At 40.5% G+C, this 19,701-nt stretch overlaps 1 protein-coding gene across 1 annotated transcript; it reads left to right on the forward strand.

Annotated features, from left to right (window-relative positions):
- The first annotated feature begins 1,473 nt into the window (after positions 1-1,473).
- Positions 1,474-16,604, forward strand: Acta2 (actin alpha 2, smooth muscle). Its single transcript, XM_042689364.1, has 9 exons — positions 1,474-1,580; positions 6,469-6,620; positions 7,941-8,069; positions 8,741-8,851; positions 9,370-9,454; positions 9,836-9,997; positions 11,471-11,662; positions 13,509-13,690; positions 16,318-16,604. Exons 2-9 carry the CDS (start codon positions 6,492-6,494, stop codon positions 16,459-16,461), a joined length of 1,134 nt encoding a protein of 377 aa, XP_042545298.1. The 5' UTR covers positions 1,474-1,580; positions 6,469-6,491; the 3' UTR covers positions 16,462-16,604.
- Positions 16,605-19,701: the final 3,097 nt, after the last annotated feature.

Raw genomic sequence — 19,701 nt, forward strand, 5'->3', positions numbered from 1 at the left:
AAATGGTTGAGCATTGAGCTCTATTTTGCTCTGTCTTTTTATGTCATAGTGTTGTTACTGTCAGTGATATTGATATAGCATTGTTATAAAGAAGAAATGATGCAAGAATCTTAAGGATGATATTCAAAATCTTTCTCTTTGGTATTGAAAGGATCCATCATTTCATAGTTAGCAAGAACTGCATAGATAGTTGACTAAGAAAGAAATGGAGAGAAGAATCCTACATTTATGCAAATAAAGCATGGAAGTGAGGAAAACTATTACTTCCTAATGCTCCCCTCTACAAGGTACATGATTGTCTTGGTATTTGAACATTCAGACAGCTGTGTTTTCTAGTTGGTGAAAAGTAGATATAGCAAAATACTGAGCAGCACAGAGAAATTCTGTCATGAGTTAGCCTGAGTTATTTAAGTTGTTGTAAAGCTATTTAAATTGTCCAACTAGCAATGGCTCATAGATAAATATGCCTACATGAATGTATATGCCACAAATCAAACAGATCAAACATAATGACACAAGTGAACAGCTGTCCGCAGCTGTAGAATATAGTCATACTTACATGTCAAGACTTCAGAAAAACTCATGGTATCCATCAAAAATACTTATTGTGAATGAGTTTCACTTGGAGGAGGGATGGAAAGAAACATAAAACATTGGAGTTATTCACTGATGCTTGATAATTAGAGCTGATGGCTTTAAGATAGGATGAGTCATTCCAGCTCCATTGCTGTTAAATGAAGCAAAGACAAACACTAGGGCAAAGAGAAACACGAAGAGTTTTCCTTGCAACATTGTCTTTCTCTATTTCTGTGACAGGGTACCAAGTAAACTTTCTGGCCAATGCACAGTCCCTAATTATACTGCTAAATTGCTCAGTTATAAGTTCATAAATATATCTAATGTGCCCAAGAATAAAAACACTTGTAGTGCTGATTTCCAAGTGCCTCTTTGTGAAACATGGCTGGCCTACCTTGCCTTTACACTTCCATTCTTATTTCCCTTAACTCCACTCACAGACTCAATTCATAAACACAGTGTGATTCCCACTACCCCCTCTCTACATTTATGGGAAACTAAAATAATATCTCTCTTCATTATAGGGCTACCTTTCTAGGACAGCCTTTTACATACATCTCCTTTTCTCTCAGTGCCTTAGGCAATGGCCAGAAAGCCCCATTGGACAGCAGGCTAGCATTCTCTGCGGAATGTGCAAACCATGCCTGCAATTGTCTCTCCCTGCCATCAACACTAGCTCAGTGTCTCTGGGCATTTCAGCAGTTGTTCAGAAGGCTCAGGGTGTTTATCTTCCCAAAGCAGCTGAACTGCCTCCTGTTTCATGAGCAGAGGAGTGGAATGCAGTGGAAGAGACCCAGGCCACTAGCCACCCAGATTAGAGAGTTTTGTGCTGAGGTCCCTATATGGTTGTGTAAGACTGAACAACCAGCTCTAGTCTGTCTTTGCTCCTTGTTTGGGAAGCAAGTGGGAGGAGAGCAGGCGAAGGAGCTATATAACCCTTCAGCACTCAGCTTCCCAAAACGCCACCCACCCAGAGGGGAAAAGCCCAGCCAAGCACCATCAGGGTAAGTGGCTCCAGCCCAGGAATGTGACTGAGAGATGGCAGAGGCTCTCTCTCCCTCTCTCTCTCTCTCTCTCTCTCTCTCTCTCTCTCTCTCTCTCTCTCTCTCTCTCTCTCTCTCTCCTCCATTCTTCCCTTTCTTCCATTCCTCTCTTTCTTCCTCTCTTTCTTTCTCTTTTTCTCTCTCTTTCTTTCTTTCTTTCTTTCTTTCTTTCTTTCTTTCTTTCTTTCTTTCTTTCTTTCTTTCTTTCTTTCTTTCTTTCTTTCTTTCTTTCTTTCTTTCTTTCTTTCTTTCTTTCCTCTCTGTCTCTCAACCCAATTTTAATGGGATACTCTCTGCAAGGATCTGAGGAACTCATACAGTCCAGTTCCTCTGAATAAAGAATGATCTTTTAAAATTATTGTAGATTTTTGTTGTTGTTAATGATTAAAGACAAAAGTGCAGTTTGGGTTAGTAGAGGAAGTGAAGAGGAAGATGGAATGAATATGTATTCATGCATGTCACCCTTAAAATGTCTGTCCATATTAAATCAGTAGCCCAGATCCTGTGGGATGAAGTCTACCTCTTTACAGTTAGTTTTATAGTTACTTTTATGCACTGGAAACTCTGGGACTTGCCTGTGATTCAGAGTTTGTGTGGGGAATTTTGAGTAGACGGTATTTGTGGTACAGTTGTTGTGACTGAAAGTATGTGTTCAAAATGAAAAGAGGGCATTGACAAAGTGGTTCAATTTTGTATTGCTGAACTTGCGTGTTGCTTTGGGTTTAGTCCCCTGCCTTTTGCAGGTTTCCTGTGTTGAAGACGTGCATTCCTTGAGTGCACCTTGAACTCATTAGTTAGGGTTAGCATCATTGGCTGTTTGCAGCAGTGCACAGCAGGCAATTACCATCAGCTTTTCTTCTTTATTTCCTCTCCAAAGAAGTGGGCAGAGGCAGAGCTTGCATCTGATTGTGTGTGTGTGTGTGTGTGTGTGTGTGTGTGTGTGTGTGTGAAGCAGGAAGGTCTGGTTTGCATTTCCTCAGCCTCAGGTTTCCCTCCGCCTTGTGATTGGAGTGTCACAGCGGAGCCAGCCCTGTCACCCCAGCCTGAACTTTGCTATAACTCAGGGCTTGGCCACTTAAACTGAGACTGGAGTTTTCATGCTGAGATTTTTTTTTTCTTGTATCTTGTGATTCATGCCTAAATATGGTTTGTGTTTCAAGATGAACGAACACCATCCTTTCCCCCTCCCTCCCACTAACAACTCATTTTCTTGGCACAAGATGTGCTCTACTTGGCTGAAGCAAACCCTCTGACCTGGGTGCAGATCCAAGAGCAGACACTGGAGCAAGCCTGTTTTACCTAATTAGGAAATGCTTCGCTACAAATCAAGTGCTTATTCAGGTTAGATAAGGGTTGTAAACTACTGAACCAGCTTCCTCTTTAGATACACAGAGAATGTAATGATAAGTTCTCTTTAGAGATTATACAATTTTTTCTGGACAATTTTCTTTGCTATATATACAAATTCATACACATAATATAGATTATATTCACATAATATATTATGCATATGTATACATTATACTGTATATATGTGTATATTTTATGTATTATATGTGTATATGTAATATGTGTATGTGTTATGCATAAATTTTGATATATGAATTAAAATATATTATGTATGTATACACATATATGGATATATGTATATACACATGTGTATATGTTTGTATGTGTATACATGTGTATATGTGTGTATATACATAGTGTATGTGAACATTCACATACAATATATGTATATACGTATGTGTATATTATGTGTATATACATATAGTGTATGTGACTATTTACATACACTATGTGTATATACATATACCTATATATGTATATTTGTATAAAATATATATGTACATATAATGTATATATGAATATTGAAATATTTTTCTTCATTTTTACTAATGATGGTGTTTAGTCTATATTTCTAAATATATTCAAATACTGATCCACGTCAGCCCTGATGAATAAAATAGATTATTTGGGACATCCCTTTCTACTTTCTATGTGTTTTCAGCCCTTGCTCTCAGTTTGAAGAGTATCCTCAGTACAGGTGCAGCCTGGGTCCTGGTTCCTTGGTGTCAGTTATCTCTGACAAACACCTGAACACTGTTGTGTCTTCTGTTGTGTCTCCAGGTGGTTATCTTTTGTCTTCCAACTCTTTGTAATCTGCTATAATAATCTTCTAAGAAGGAGGTTGAGCATAAAATAATGTCTAGAATAAAAGTTGAATAAAAGAGAAAAGGAAAGGACGAGTCATTGACAAGTCCCATTTTCCCATTCTTGCAAGTAGAATCCACACATTGAAAATTGTCCATCTAATTTTAGGGCAATGTGTAAAGAAAGCAAGAATTTGATGTGAAAAAAATCTGGATTGTATTAATAGCTATATAATGCCATTAATAACAATGATGAAAATCATTTTTATTGAGGACTTATACATATATGCCACTGTGAATAAGTTTAAACGCATTTCCAAAAACAACACCCTCCCACCCTAGAATTCTATGTGGTATGTGTTGCTATTATTATTGCTTAATAGTAAAGGGGATTGTGACTAAGAGAAGTTGAATAACTTGATGAATCATAGCTTCTAATTGGTGGAGCCAGTTCCCTCCCAGGACACACAGTAACTTTATTTCTTTTTTTGGTTGTTCATGGGGCTTGAACTCTGGGCTTGGGCACTGCCCTTGAGCTCTTCAGCCCAAGGCTAGTGCTCTACCACTTGAGGCACAGTGCCACTTCCAGTTTTCTAGTAGTTTATTGGAGGTAAGCGTCTCATAGACTTTCTTGCCCAGGCTGACTTTGAACCATGATCCCCAGATCTCAGCCTCTTGAGTAGCTAGGTGTGAGCCACCACCAATGCCCAGCTAGTGACTTTTAAAATAAATAATACTTTGTCATCCATTGTCCTAAATGTACCAGTGGGGATATTGGATAGATGACTTGAATTTTCCTAAGTTTGGTTTTTGTTTTATGAGTTAAGAGATAGTATTTCATGACCTGATCATACAATATGTTATCTCAACTTAGATTGATGTTATTTGTAAATGGCCAGGCAAGAGGAATCCCTTTGCAAAATGCTCTCTGCTCTGAAGGTTCTGGGCATTTGGGATATTCAACCTTGATTTTGTGGGAATGGTCTGATAAAACTCCAATTGTGAGAGCTGTTTTCTTTCCCCATTTCTTAGAGATTTCCTTCCAATAACTTCCTTTCCTACCTAGGTCTGGTAATTAGATTACCAATTTAAGAGAAGTCTGGTTTGGGGATGCGGCTTAGTAGTGGAGCACTTGCCTAACATATGCAAGACATTGGATTAGATCCTCAGCATTGAAAAAGCAAAATAATCTTGCTCAGCCTGAAATCTTGACTGTGATGTCAATGTTATCAATGCTAGCCGAAGAACAATGAACATCCCTTTCTTTACAGAACACTTCTAATTCTGTTTGGAAAAATGGGAAGGATCCTGGATTAAGAGCCACAGGAGAGCAAGGGCCACCCAATCTCTAGTTGTTCTGACTCTAGTTCTGATTCCAATATCTCCTGTGCTCTTGAAAATTATTTCTCCTAGAATTTCTTTTTTATAAAAAGTGAGAGCATTGAATAGAAATGCCCTCTGATTAGGAGCCTTCAGTACTTCTGCATCAGCCTTTCCAATTTTATCAAGGAATCCAATCTTAAAAAGGGATTATAAAAATACTGTTTCATAATCAAAAGAGTATATACTCAACTAAAAAATGTGACAGAATCAGGGAAGATAATTAAAAATACTGGCACTTCAAAATAATTCAAGCAAAATCTTTGGTAAATAAAACAAATCTTTTTGCATAAACAAGTGATTTTGTTGGCTCACACAATAGTGCAATCTTGAATTTGGTATTCTTAAATAAGAATATGTTGTTAGTGGATCCTTTTACTTCTATTTCTTTTTTTTGGGGGGGGGTGTCAGTTGTGGGGGTTGAACTCACTGTCCCTCAGCTCTTCAGCCCAAGGCTAGGACTCTACCACTTGAGACACAGCACCACTTCCAGTTTTCTGGTGGTTTTATTGAGGTAAGAGTCTCATGGTCTTTCCTGTCTTGGCTGGCTTTGAACTGCAATCCTCAGAGCTCAGCCTCCTAAGTAGCTAGGATTACAAGTGTAAGCAATAAGTGCCTGACTTTTACTTATATTTCTTAATAACAGAAATTTGTACTACATGATATGCAATTCATCAAACACACACACATACACACACACACACACACACACACACTTGGAATTTGGAGTTGCAACTTAACAGTGACTTTTGTTGGTGAAGAATAATCATAGCCTCTAAACTTTCAAGCACTCTCTTAAAAAGTATTGATTCCATTTAATATTTGTCTGAGTATTAAAGTCCTTCAGTAACCAAAGATGTTTATTAAACACTTAAAAAATGTCCAAAAGCTCTCAAAATCTACCTTAAAAACATGAAAAGTTATAATAAATATGAAGAAATATGAGTTTAGGTGGACACCTTGTGAAAATTCTAGAAACTTACTTAACATATAGTGAATGACTTGTCCTTGTGAGTGGCTGGTCTTAAAGTCTGGAATTTTCATCAGTGCTCTGCAGTCTAATGATTCATTTGTTCAGCTTATCTTTAAAGTGCTGGTAAGAACCTGTGCTATATAATAATAGTATGGTATTAACACAGAGGCCAAAGTTCAGCTTTATCAAAAGCTTACATCCTAATCAAAGTACTTCAAGATAAAAGTGATGTTAAATAAGTGTCAGTCAGGGGAATGACACCTGTTAAGAGATGCCAATATTGAAGGAGCAGTAATCAACTTAGTAAGTGCTTGACATCTGGGCTGCTTCTCATTTTCTCTAGAAACCCGCTAAGCAGCTCCAGCCATGTGTGAAGAAGAGGACAGCACTGCCCTGGTGTGTGACAACGGCTCTGGGCTTTGTAAGGCTGGCTTTGCTGGGGATGATGCTCCCAGGGCTGTTTTCCCATCCATTGTGGGACGTCCCAGACATCAGGTGAGCAACACTTGGATGGGAAAGAGAGAGCACAAGGCTATTGGTTAGATCTCTCTATGTCCTAGTGTGAGTTGTCTTTGCCAGATCTTATGTAACTGTGTTAAACATATATCTGTGAGCTACTAGAGTGTAGCTTAGTGTAGAGTATTTGCTTGGCCTGTGCAAGGTTTGATGACCATCAAGGCAAATTCCAAAAAGTAACTTCACTTATATGCTGAATATTTGGTGGGCAACTACCAGGTATAAAATCTGTCCCATTTTGCATATTCTTTTTTGTCTAAATATCATCATTGTCATAACAATATCATAACAAATGTTAACTGTATGTCAGGTTAGTTGTCAGCAAACTATATCTGGAGAGTCTCTTGGTAAGTTTGTATATTGTATATAAACAAAATATTGGTGGTAGCCAGTGGCAAAAGCTAAATTCTAAAGCAGTGATTCTAAGGCAATTTAATATCTAGTAAAGAGAATGTTTTAAGCTTCATTTTAATGACTAAAAGATGGATCTGACTAGTTTAGACAAATGTTTTAGCAATTGATCTCCATGTATTTATCCTGTAGTGATCAAATATCAAATGGTTATTTGTAGCTGTAATGCTTATGGTAGGCAAACAATACTTAAATTCTTTTTTGAGTAAGTGATTAAAAGTATGATGTAAGCTGGATGCCCTTGGTAATACCTGTAATCCTAGCTACTCAGGAGACTAAGAGCTAAGGATCATGGTTTGAACCCCACCTGGGCAAAATCCAGGAGACTGCTATCTATAACTAAACAGGAAAATGCCAGAAGTAGAGATATGGCCCAAGTAATGGTAAAGTGCAGGCTTTGAGTGGACAAAGCTAAAGAAGAGTGAAGGGCCAGTATCAACATATTACTGCCCTCCCCTCCACATACACACACAACAGTATGATTGAAAAGATTTACAAGAGGCAAAAATGCCATTTAATGAATATGTAAATTTTATTATTTCCTCTCAACAAGTGATTATTATGTAGCAGACATGTGCATTACAGCTTACTATAGCTGTGAGTTACAATCTCCTCCCTAAACAGGGCTCATCAACTAATATAAAAGATAAAAAGACACAACGTAAGCCTGCTTCTCTCACAGAATCCTTGATTATTTGGAGGCTGGTTTAGGTCTAGTTCCAACCAGCTGAGGGATATCATTTAAGACTGTAGTCATAGTAGGACTCATATTATTGCTGGTACTAAAAGAGGAAGTTTTTCTCACTGATGTAAGTCCGTTGTGATTTGATTGCAAGCAATGCATACAGTTTGGAGAAGCCTGACTTGTAATATGCTGAACCGTTTCAGGGGGTGATGGTAGGAATGGGACAAAAAGACAGTTACGTGGGTGATGAAGCTCAGAGCAAAAGAGGAATCCTGACCTTGAAGTACCCGATAGAGCACGGTATCATCACCAACTGGGACGACATGGAGAAGGTACCAGGACACAGCTGCATTCTCAGAATGCATCATTCCAATGTCCCTTGACTCTAAATAACGTGCTATGGCCGGAGAAAATAACTGACTCCCATTGCTCAATTGCACTTTTAGGTTTTGACATTTGTTCTAGATCATCTAGGTCAGCCGAATTTGTGCATTTGTGTCTGCATGTTTGTCTTTGCTCATATTAAATCAAAATACCTTACCATAGATTATTAACTAAAATGGGAGAGGAGGGTGTAAGAAAGGCATACATAGCTGCATGATAGCATTTATTCTGTACTAGACACTGGGCTGACTAGTTACTCTAAGGGTCATAGTATTTAATCCACAAAGAGCCAATGATGTAAACATTAATTATTTACACTTCCATATTACTCCTTTGGAGCTGAAAAACCTGCTTAGTGGCCAAGCTGAGGTTTTCATCCTCATTTGACTGCAGAGCCTGTGTCTTTGACTCTACATTCAGCCCTGGGTTTGAATGTGAATCCCATGGAAGGCATTCACGCTCTCTGAGCTTCTGTCTTTGCACCTGTGCAAGTACTGGCACATGAGAGCTGGGAACATTTCACTTGGTCCTGGTTTTGTTTGTCTCATTTTTGTCCCTTTTTGGGATCTTGGTGCCCTGCAACATCACATTATTGTTGCTCTTCTTTCCTCTGTGCTAGATCTGGCACCATTCCTTCTACAATGAGCTCCGTGTTGCCCCTGAAGAGCATCCAACTCTGCTCACCGAGGCACCTCTGAACCCCAAGGCCAACCGGGAGAAAATGACCCAGGTGAATATGCACATCCAGCATCCATCAAGTCTAGTTAGAACAAAGCCACACAGAAAAGCAGAAAGAAGGTCCCAAACCACAGTCCAGCCATAGACTGCTTCCTAGCAATTCTGGAAGCCCACCTTAATGATACATTCTTATTGCAAACACAGACTTTTTACCCTCAAGAGCTAAGAGCTCATCTAGTCACAACTTTCCTGTAACTTTTGTTGGGAGATCTGGAATACAATCCAAAATCAGTCAACTCAGTATAATTCTGCCAGGTCACATTCAAGTTAGGGCAGAAGTTATAGCTTCCTTCCTTGAGGCCATGTGCACACGACCTCCTCCCCTCCCCGTCCCACCACTGCGATGGTCTCATCTTCCTGCTTTTGTCCCTTGTGAGTGACCAGGGCTGCCTTGGCCCTGCCTTTGTTGTCCTCTGGCCACTGCCGGGCAGGCCTGTCTGGATCTGTCAAGGAGGTGTGCTCTCTAGTACATGCCCAATCACTCACTTGGCTCTTTGGATTGCTTTGCAGATCATGTTTGAGACCTTCAACGTCCCAGCCATGTATGTGGCTATTCAGGCAGTGCTGTCTCTCTATGCTTCTGGACGTACAACTGGTAGGTGACTGGAAGAAATGAGCACTGCGATTAAATGAATATGCTCCAATGGGTGGGATTTGCTGGTTATAAACACATGCCCTGTAGTGACAAGGTGTGAATTAGAATTGGCAGGGCTGATTCAAGCCATAAAAGACTTCATCTTTTCGAGTCTCAGACCTCTTCTTTCTAGCCAGACATTAACAAAAATTGTTACCCTCTTCCTGGCGTTCCTTTGTCCAGCTTTCCCAAGCCCTGGCCTACTTTACCTTTTCCATCAAAGTCCTTCATTTCTTCCTTCAAATAAGCAGCTTAGGAATTCCCTCTTTCCCAAGGTTTTCTTCTACTTGACCAGCAGGCCAGCCACTGTGGTGATGCCGATCGTGCTCACTTGTCTTCCAGGCATTGTGCTGGACTCTGGAGATGGTGTGACCCACAACGTGCCCATCTATGAAGGCTATGCCCTGCCCCATGCTATCATGCGTCTGGACCTGGCTGGCCGAGACCTCACCGACTACCTCATGAAGATCCTGACTGAGCGTGGCTACTCCTTCGTGACTACTGGTGAGGCATGGGGGAGACACAAGACACAGGGGAAGGACCGAGTGTTGCTCATAGCAACTTGTAGGATCACTGTGGCTATGCCAGGAAATGATGGGATGGACAGTTGCCAATGGGAAGGCCTCAGCCTAAAGCACATGGCAAAGCTCAGACATTTTTGCTGTGCTAATTATACTGATAACACTGATTACACACAGTTTCCTCGCAGCTCTTGGAGGTGGTTTTAGTTGTTAGTGTTGTTGTTTTGTATAGCTGGGTATGAGATCCTTGGCTTTTGTATGCTAGGCAAGTATTTTACCATTGAGCTGGACTCTTATCCCTGCTTGAAATCATGCATTAATCTCTCACACTAGAAAATGGAGGAAAAACATGCTGTCTGAAAATTGATAGGTGTGGTGTCTGGTAAGCTTCCTAGATCTCTAAATAGACTTGAGTCTTAACTTTCTACCCACTTGCAAAGCCAATACATTCTCCATATCTGTAAAATGGAGATAATCATAAATTTCATCTCCCAGAACTCTATTGACTAGAAAACAAGATAACACAAGGAGAATATCCTGCATAGAGTGAGTATTCAGTGATTGGTAGCTAATATTAATGATATAGACCCATGAGGCAGTGATGATATATTTTTAATTGAAGATGTTGTCATACTCTCATTCTCCATAAGAGAGCAGTGCCAGACATTACCAGAAACAGTTGGAACAGTTGGATCTCCTAGCTATCTGCGGTTCTGGCTACTGGGATAATCTCATGAACTTGGCATTGTCTAGAATTGTGGTTTCTGGACATTCCTGAGACTTTTTCTAAACTCCTTTTATGAGCTTTGATTTTAAGTTCTCCACCCCCCCCCCACCTCTCGTGTTTTCTGTCAGTCATGGGGCTTGAACCCAGAGCCTGGATGCTGTTCCTGAGCTTTTTAGCTCAGTCTAGTGCTCTACCACTTTGAGCCACAGTGCCACTTCTGGTTTTTAAGTGGTTAATTGGAGATAAGAGTTTCACAGGGACTTTTCTGCCTGGACTAGTTTTTGAACTGTGGGATCCTCAGATCTCAGCCTCCTGAGTAGCTAGGATTACAGACATGAGTCACCAGCACACAGCTTTTAAGGTCTTTTTTTGTGGTATGGAGTTGAATTAATACATTCCTGCTTGCAAAACACCTCCCCAAACTTCCCAGAAGCTCAATACCTTAGACCTTCATGGTGTAGGAGTCTCCAGAGTGTATGCCTGCCTGCCTCTTCTATATTGCCTTCCAGACTGCACTAATGGAGCCTTCTGGACAAAGACTAGTCCTGAATCAGTTCCTACCTTTTTCTGGAAAGTATTGGGTGTGCTGAAGGTTTGAGCTGCCATCTACCTGGGCCAGGCAGCAAGGGCCCTGAGGAGCTGAGTCTGCATGGGTGGGAGGAGGAAGGCAGATCGTTAGCATCTGTGTAAACCCCGGCGTGTACCATAATGTTTGTATGTATTTAACAGCCGAGCGTGAGATTGTCCGGGACATCAAGGAGAAGCTGTGTTATGTTGCTCTGGACTTTGAAAACGAGATGGCCACAGCTGCTTCCTCCTCTTCCCTGGAGAAGAGCTACGAGCTGCCAGATGGGCAGGTGATCACCATTGGGAATGAGCGCTTCCGCTGCCCAGAGACCCTCTTCCAGCCATCATTCATCGGTAAGCAATGGAGTAGGAAGGCATTCACCCAAATCTCCTGTGTCAGCCCAGACCTAGGGCTGCCAGGGACCTTCTGCTCATGAAACCTGTGTTAGAGGCCACAAGACCAAAAGCATTTCTGAGCCAAGGAAAGGGGAAGTGTCATACTTTTTTCAAGGTAAGAGTTTAAAAGGTCAGAAAAAGATTTTTGGGAAGGGATGGAAAGGGGAAACAAAGAGGAGGCAGCAATGCTTGATAAGAAATGTACCCGTTATCTTGCCCATGTAATTGTAACTCATCTGTACGGTACTCTCACAATAAAAAAAAGAAAAAGAGATTTTTAAAAAATACTCTCTCAATGTGTTGTAGTCAGGCCCAAAGAATCTGGAAAATACTGTCTGTGCTTAGGACAGAAAAACAATGGGGTTTGCAGAAATGTTTACAAAGAAGCTCTTGAAGGTAGTGTTGGGTTTGAAACTTCATTCTTTCACAGCCTTAGGAAAAGCACTTAACCTCAATTTCTTCATGTATAACATGAAGATTATAATAGTAGCAATGCAATAGGATGACCAGGAGAATCACAGAAGACCTATGGAGAGGCCTTACTTAGCCCAGTGCCTAGCAAAAACAAAATTCAATAACTCAATATTGTAAGAAATGAACATCTAGGTGGTAGCATTATAATTACATTAGCTCATGACATGGCAAAAGATGAAGGGTAAGTAGAGAAATTAACAAAATTAACAAAAAGTCAGATAAAAACATTATCAAAACTAAAGAAGAAGGAGGAGGAAGACAAGGAGAAAGAGAAGGAGAAGGAAAAAGAGAGGAGGAAGAAAAAGAGAGGAGGAGGAAGAGGAAGAGGAGAAGGAGCAGGAGGAGGAGGGGGAGAAAAAGAATGGGAAGAAAGAAGGAAGAGAAGGAGGAGAAGAGCAAAGAGAAGAAGTAGGAGGAGAAGGAGGAAGAGAAGAGGGAAGAAGAGAAGGAGAAGGAAGAAGAGATCGAAGAAAAGGAGGAGAAGGAAGAGGAGGAGGTGAAAAAGGAGGAGGAGGAGTTGGTGAAAGGGGAAGAGGAGGAGGGGGAAGAGGAGGAGGGGCAAGAGGAAGAGGAGGAGGAGGGGGAGGAGGAGGAGCGGAGGAAGAAGAAGAAGAAAACTATTGCTTTATTCAGGCAGGCTGAAATGTGCAACTGGGAGTGCAAAGGCATCAGCCACAGAAGATGACAGAGTGCTTTGGATATTTAGGTAGGAGAAAGGGAAAGAACAACAATGGGATTTGAACTCAAGGCCAGCACTTGCTAGGCAAGGGCTCTAACACATAACCCATGCTGCCAGCCATTCTTACTGTTTTCCAGATAGGGTCTTGCACTTTTTGCTCAGGGCTGGTCTCCCAGTGACATCCACCTACCTCTAAGATTATGGGCATGCACCACCACATTCAACTTGTGTTTTGAGATAAGGTCTTCCTGGCTTTCTTTGGGCCTGGCTGGTCAGAAGTCCTCCTTGTCTCTGTATCCCCTGGATCTGGGATTTTAAGTGTGTTCCATTATGCCCCGCCTGAAATGAGAGTTCTGAACGATGGTGGTGACACTGGCCGAGTGTGGCACCTTCCAGAAGGAATCTGAAGGTTTTGCTTATAATGAACTGTACACATCCCAGTGTTGCTGAATAGAAAATCAATTCTAGAAGAGTCCATCCTGAAGATGCTGCAGCCTGGCTTCCTGAGGTTGTGAAGCAGGAAGAAATGGGGAATGGGTGATGTCTCGGTGATTGAGCCTGCCAGGCTTCATCCGTGTAAGATCTTCAGTCTGGTTGATCATGTTGAACCTGAGTTTGACCCACCGTCCATGGCCCTTGTCTCTTTTCCAGGAATGGAGTCAGCTGGTATCCATGAAACCACCTACAACAGTATCATGAAGTGTGATATTGACATCAGGAAGGACCTCTATGCTAACAATGTACTCTCAGGGGGTACCACCATGTACCCAGGCATTGCTGACCGGATGCAGAAGGAGATCACAGCCCTGGCGCCCAGCACCATGAAGATAAAGGTACTGTGTAGTGATATGCTCTAGGGTTGTGCCTTTAACAAGATGTTGGCCCTTTAACAAGATTTGCAGGATGGTTCTGAGGCTATATCATGGCCATGGACAATTGTGGGTTCTAGGGCTAGCAAAAATAATCCACATATCCCATACTTTATATAATTCAGTTTGGTACACAAAAGGATTTTCATTATCTAGATAGACTTGACCTATTCTCACCTAATAGTATATCTCAAGGCCTAGGTGGCTCAAGTGGTAGAGTACCTGCCTAGCAAACACAAAGCCTTGAGTTCCAACTCCTGTACCACACAAAAATGTGAAAGGATAGTATGTTTCTGCTAGGCACCAGTGGCACATGCCGGTAATCCTAGCTACTCTAGAGACTGAGATCTGAGGATTATGGTTTGAAGCCAGCCCTGGCAGAAATGTCCCCATGAGACTTATCTCCAATTAACCACTCGAAAACCAGAAGTGGTACTGTGACTCAAGTAGTATAGTGCTGGCCTTGAACACAAAGAGGCTCAGGGACAGTCCTCAGGGCCTGAGTTTAAGCCCCACAACCAACAACAACAAAAAATAACAGTATGTTTTACATGTAGAACATGAAAAAATATAGAACACAATGCACACATTTACATTTTATTTGTGCACATATATGCTCATGTATACATTATTCATTCTTTACACTGAAAGGCTGGATTGAAAGGACAGTAAGATTGGGCTTTAGAAAGGACACAAATTATACAAGATATCAAGAGTAGTTGAAACAGAAGGATATGAAGGAACATCAATGTAGGCTGGACAAGTGGAGCCTTGTGTGAGGATGTCAATTGTTCACATTTTCAAGGACTTTGATCCTGTCTTAAAAATCTTAAATGTTGTAGACTTAGTAATTGGCTTTCTTTCTCTGCTAAATGTAATCCTGATCCCATTTCAGTGGTCAGGAATTAGAATTCTTTCTTCATGTCTGTATCTGGCATTCATTTTTAATATAGCTGCACAAAAGCACAGACTGATTCCTGCATGGCCAGGCTTAGTTCCTGAACACCCCTCCCCTCCCCCATACACACACAAGGGTTTCACATGGTGTACATTTTGCACTCAATGGAGACCATTCTTTTTGAGGGTGTTTATGTGTGGTCGATGACAGTGCCGTTCACACACAGGAGAAGCAGTCAGATAAGACCTCTTTTACTTATGCTCCCTTCTCTTTTATGCAAACAATGTGCTAGACTTACACACACATAAATGATCTTTCTGAGTAACCATACTGGAGGGAGGAGATAAAGCCAGCCATTCAGCATACAACACAGCCAACCTAGTTGAGGATTTAGACCAGAGAGGAGCCCTGAACAGAACTGAGCAATTCCTAGTTTTCTAAACTCCCCTTTGTGAGTAACATGAGTATGAATCTCAGTCCCACGGTGGTGAGAGAGCATGGAGAATCATTAAAACCTGGGGCCCGGTTGAATGACACATTGGAGAAAATGAAACTGGGCGAAGTATCTCCGGGAACTCCCTGTAACTCTTTGCAAGTTTTGCAGAAATCTAAAATTATCCTCTTCCCTCCTCCTCCCCCACCAAAAACACCCCACAAATTTTCTGTCTAAAACAAAACATCCAGGAGGGCCCAGGTTTGTACACTCAGCCTGACATACATGCGGCCAGTATAGCTCATACTTACATTTGTCTTAGCTGTGTTTCTAAATAGGTAATATGGAAGCTATTTAATACTTACTCCTAGAGGTGTTTATGAAAATACATGATAACATACATGTGAAATGTTTTGTATAGGGCTTGGAACATAGCAAGAGCTATGTTAATGTCAGTGTGTCGTATTAAGGAAATGAAAACAAGTCTCACCAGAGCACTGGAGTAAACAGAAAGTCTTTAAGTCGTGATTTCAGATACACTTTGTCCATTGCTACCCAAGATTTAAATACGATGTGGGGCTTAGCACAGCTCAGCTTGTTTTTGAGTTGCTGCAGATGTACAAGACTTCTGGTCATACCCTCTGGTCTCTGTGCCTGAGCCATACATCTACTGAAGAAGCCTAAGCATGTCCCTTGTGCCATGCTTATGTCCTTGTGCATAAGGCCTGCCAGAGAACCTTGATGTGACCCATATAAGGGGACCGTCCATCCCTGAGTCCCTCAGTGACAGGAAATGCATAGGGGTGGGAGGTTCAGAGAGTAGCAATCACCTTGCCCAGATGCAGGAACACTGGCATAATATGTCCTGCCATAATAAAAGCTTCTCTGAAATGCTAGAGCTTGTTTCCACAGCAAGTGTGCCTCACGCTGAGCTCTGGGGCCCAGCTCATAGAATCAGATGTTTGTCTGGACCCTTTAGTGGAGGCCACCATAGCACTGGGAACCACCCTTGCTTTGCTCAATAGCATGGTAGAGGAGTTAGGGAAGATCTTTGGAAGATCATTCAGGACATCAGAAAACCAAAGGTGAGGAATCTCTAAACTCGTCTTCTTGGCTGTATCTTGTCATCTCACAGCCATGGGAGTCCCTGCTATATAATAGACTACAGCCAAGTCTGAGAAATGTGTGCCTTGGTACAGTACTCAAGCCCTGCTGCCCTATGTCACTTATGACCTGTTTTGTTTCTGTCCTGACCCACAGATCATTGCCCCTCCAGAGCGCAAATACTCAGTGTGGATTGGAGGCTCCATTCTGGCCTCTCTGTCCACCTTCCAGCAAATGTGGATCAGCAAGCAGGAGTACGATGAGGCTGGACCCTCCATTGTCCACCGCAAATGCTTCTAAGACACCTCCTTGCTCTCCGTCTGTCTTTAGCACACAACTGTGAATGTTTCTGTGCCTTCAGTCCTTCTCCAATCCATTCCTAGCCAAAGCTCAGCCTCATTACCTATGTATTTTTTAATAAATCTGAAATATGCTACTCCTAACTTGTGGCTTTTGGCTTCTCACATCAACATCTAGCGGATTACCTCTATTCTGTTGACCGGGGTTACAAGTTGGCTCCCTCTAGTGGTCCAACCAGGATGTAACACAATCAGGATGGCTGCCTTAAAAGACTTGGGCAAAAAATATGGTATTAGAGTAATAAGCATAGGCATGACTCCACTTAAACTTAGAATCAGCTCTTGTTCTTGCAAGTCAGTTTGTGGTTTCAGGTGGATGTTTCAGTCCATCTTCCCCCTTATGAATACACAGACCATTGCATTCAGAGGCAAGCAAGAGTGCTCTAAAAGTATGACCATCGGTGATGCCTGTTGGTTCTGTTTTCTGTATGTTTCATCCTACCAGCCAAAAGATCTGACCATCTTTGATATAATCGAGTTCCCTTTCTAAACATGGTGCAACCGAACTTGACAAAGATCTGAGACAATTATCCTACACAAGAAGAGAATGTTGAGGGTGAGTGAGTGCTAGCAGCCACAGACATCATCAACTCTTCTTTATTACCAAAATTCCACTTTGAATTAATTAGTGATCTATTTCTGGGTAACAATAGGATGGGAAAAAAACCTAGCTGGGCGATGGTGGCTTACTCCTGCAATCCTAGCTACTCTCAGGAGGCTGAAATCAGAAGATCACTGTTCAAAGCCAGTCAGGGCAGAAAGGTCCATGAGACTTGTCCCCAGCTAACCAACAAAAAACCCAGGAGTGAAGCTGTCACTTATAGTGATAGAGCAGTAGCCTGGAGCAAAAGAGCTCAGGGACAGTGCCTAGGGTCCTGAGTTAAAGCGTCCCCCCCCCTCACCAGCAAACAATAACAACATCAAATAGAAGAAGAAATGTTGACACAGGTGTGGAGAAACTGTAGCACTCATACATTGCTAATGGGGATGCAAAATGGTCGAGCTGCTGTAGAATGTATTCTTGAGACCCTGTCAAGAAATTAACCATTAAATTATATGATCTAGCAACTGCAGTCCTCAGTATGTATAGATCTAAAAATAGCACTCAAACAACTACTTATGTAAGTGTGGTGGCACACATCTGTAATCTTAGCACTTGAGTGGCTGTGGCTGAAGGATCATGAGTTTGAGGCCTTCTAGAATTACATAGTGAGATCCTGTCTCAGAAACCAAGGCTAAGGATAGAACAGAAGGCCTTGGATTCTGATCTCTTGCACTGAAAAAAAAAAACAGAAAAATAAGTACACGAATTCTATTATCTTCACTAAGTGCAGATTATAAGTGGGCAAAACCTCCACATGAGCACAAATGGATGAATAAATGTGATATATAAACACAATGGAAAGTCAACCATAAGAAGAACTAAAGTATTGATACAGACTATTTGGGAATATACCTTCAAAAATTATGTTACACTAGACAAAAAGCTCATATTTTGTATGATCTTATTTGTGTGAAATATCCAGGATAAATAAATCTATAGCAACAGAATGTAGGTTGATAGCTGGCAGGGGCTAGGAAAGGGGTGGGAAATGGGGAGAAACTGCTGGATGGGTTTTTCTCTAGTCATGGAAATGCTTTGAAACTGAACAGAGAGAGTGAGTATACAAAGTTGTGAAGGTTCTACAAACTGCTGAATTCTACACTTTTTTGTAGTTCTATTTTTATCTTATTTTTTCAGAAATCACCATAATGGCATAATGGCTATCCTAATTTACATTACCACCAAGAGCATATGACACTTTCCTTTATTCTTCATCTTCCCCTGCTTTCTTATTTTGGTCTTTTTGATAAAGCCATTAAAACTGGGATAGGCTTGCCCAGGCCCTGAGTTCAAGTCCCATGACTGATAATAAAAAGTGAATTGTGCACTTTTTAAGTTAATCTGGCTGGGGATGTAGCCAGTGGTAGAGTAATTGCTAAGTGTATGTATAAAGCCTATTCTATAATTAGCAAATATGTTCTGGGAGTTTGTTTGATATTCTTTACATATCAGCTTTTGTATTACAAGCTTACATTTTAAATAACATGTAAAGGCCTTTTTTTCCTGTTTTTTTGTTGTTGTTAACATGCTTTTCAGACTCAAGAATATGAGTCAATCCATTCCTAGCCCTGTGATTCACCCAGAAAGAGGCAATTTGAATAAACAACTTCATTTTTTTTTACTGTCAACTCTTACTTATCAAACACAGATATATAAGTGAACTTCCTTAATGGAAAAAAAGGAAAGATCTAATTATTTGCATTTGGTTTAAAAATATCTTGTGGTCTAGTTAGTGCCAAGAAATTTACTTCAAATAAACAAAGTCAATGGGCAATTCTTTTCCTTCTGCCAAAATTCATCTCTCTCTTTTTTCCCTTCTTTTACCCTCTTCCTCTCCACACCCACCATCCCCAACTCTAGCACCCCATAGTGAATGACACATCTTGCATATAATAAACTTCTTTTGAAGTAATGTATCCTCCCTTGGATTTTCTTCATCTTTTCTATTCCTCCAACCCTTTTTTAGTTATTCAAATGCATACACAGATTAAAAAAATTTTGTTAAATTTATTTGATTATAAAAGTATTATGAAATTAAAAGCATAGCAATTACAAAACAGCATTGTTGATATAAAATTATGTTGATCTAGTTTTTTAATATTAATTTCCAAAGTTTGTTTTTCCCTAAGTTGGAATTTCACAATAATGGGACTTAATCAATTGGTAGTTCTTTTTCAAAACTATGCTATTAATGAGTAATTGTTTATGTCAATGTGGTGTTGAAGTGTCATCAGATAGGCACTTTAACACCACATCATAGAAAATATAATAATAACTATTCACCTGCTCATGAATGATTATATTTAAAAGAAATATAAACATGATATTTAAGGAAAATGCCATATGGCACTCCAAAGAGGTAAAAAATATAATGCCAGCAATGTAAATAATCTTGTTTTCACATAGACAAATTAAAAGTTAAAGCAGGTGAAATTAATGTATTTATATATGTATTAATATATATAAATGTATTGATATATCATCAGTTAAACAAAAGTATTATAAAAGTATTTTACATTTCCTTTTTGTTATAAATCTTCACAACACCACGTGATTTTTAAAAACATCTCCACAAAT

The sequence above is a fragment of the Dipodomys spectabilis genome, unplaced genomic scaffold (genome assembly GCF_019054845.1).
Source record: "Dipodomys spectabilis isolate Male_0828 unplaced genomic scaffold, ASM1905484v1 ptg000125l, whole genome shotgun sequence".
Classification (NCBI taxonomy): domain Eukaryota; kingdom Metazoa; phylum Chordata; class Mammalia; order Rodentia; family Heteromyidae; genus Dipodomys; species Dipodomys spectabilis.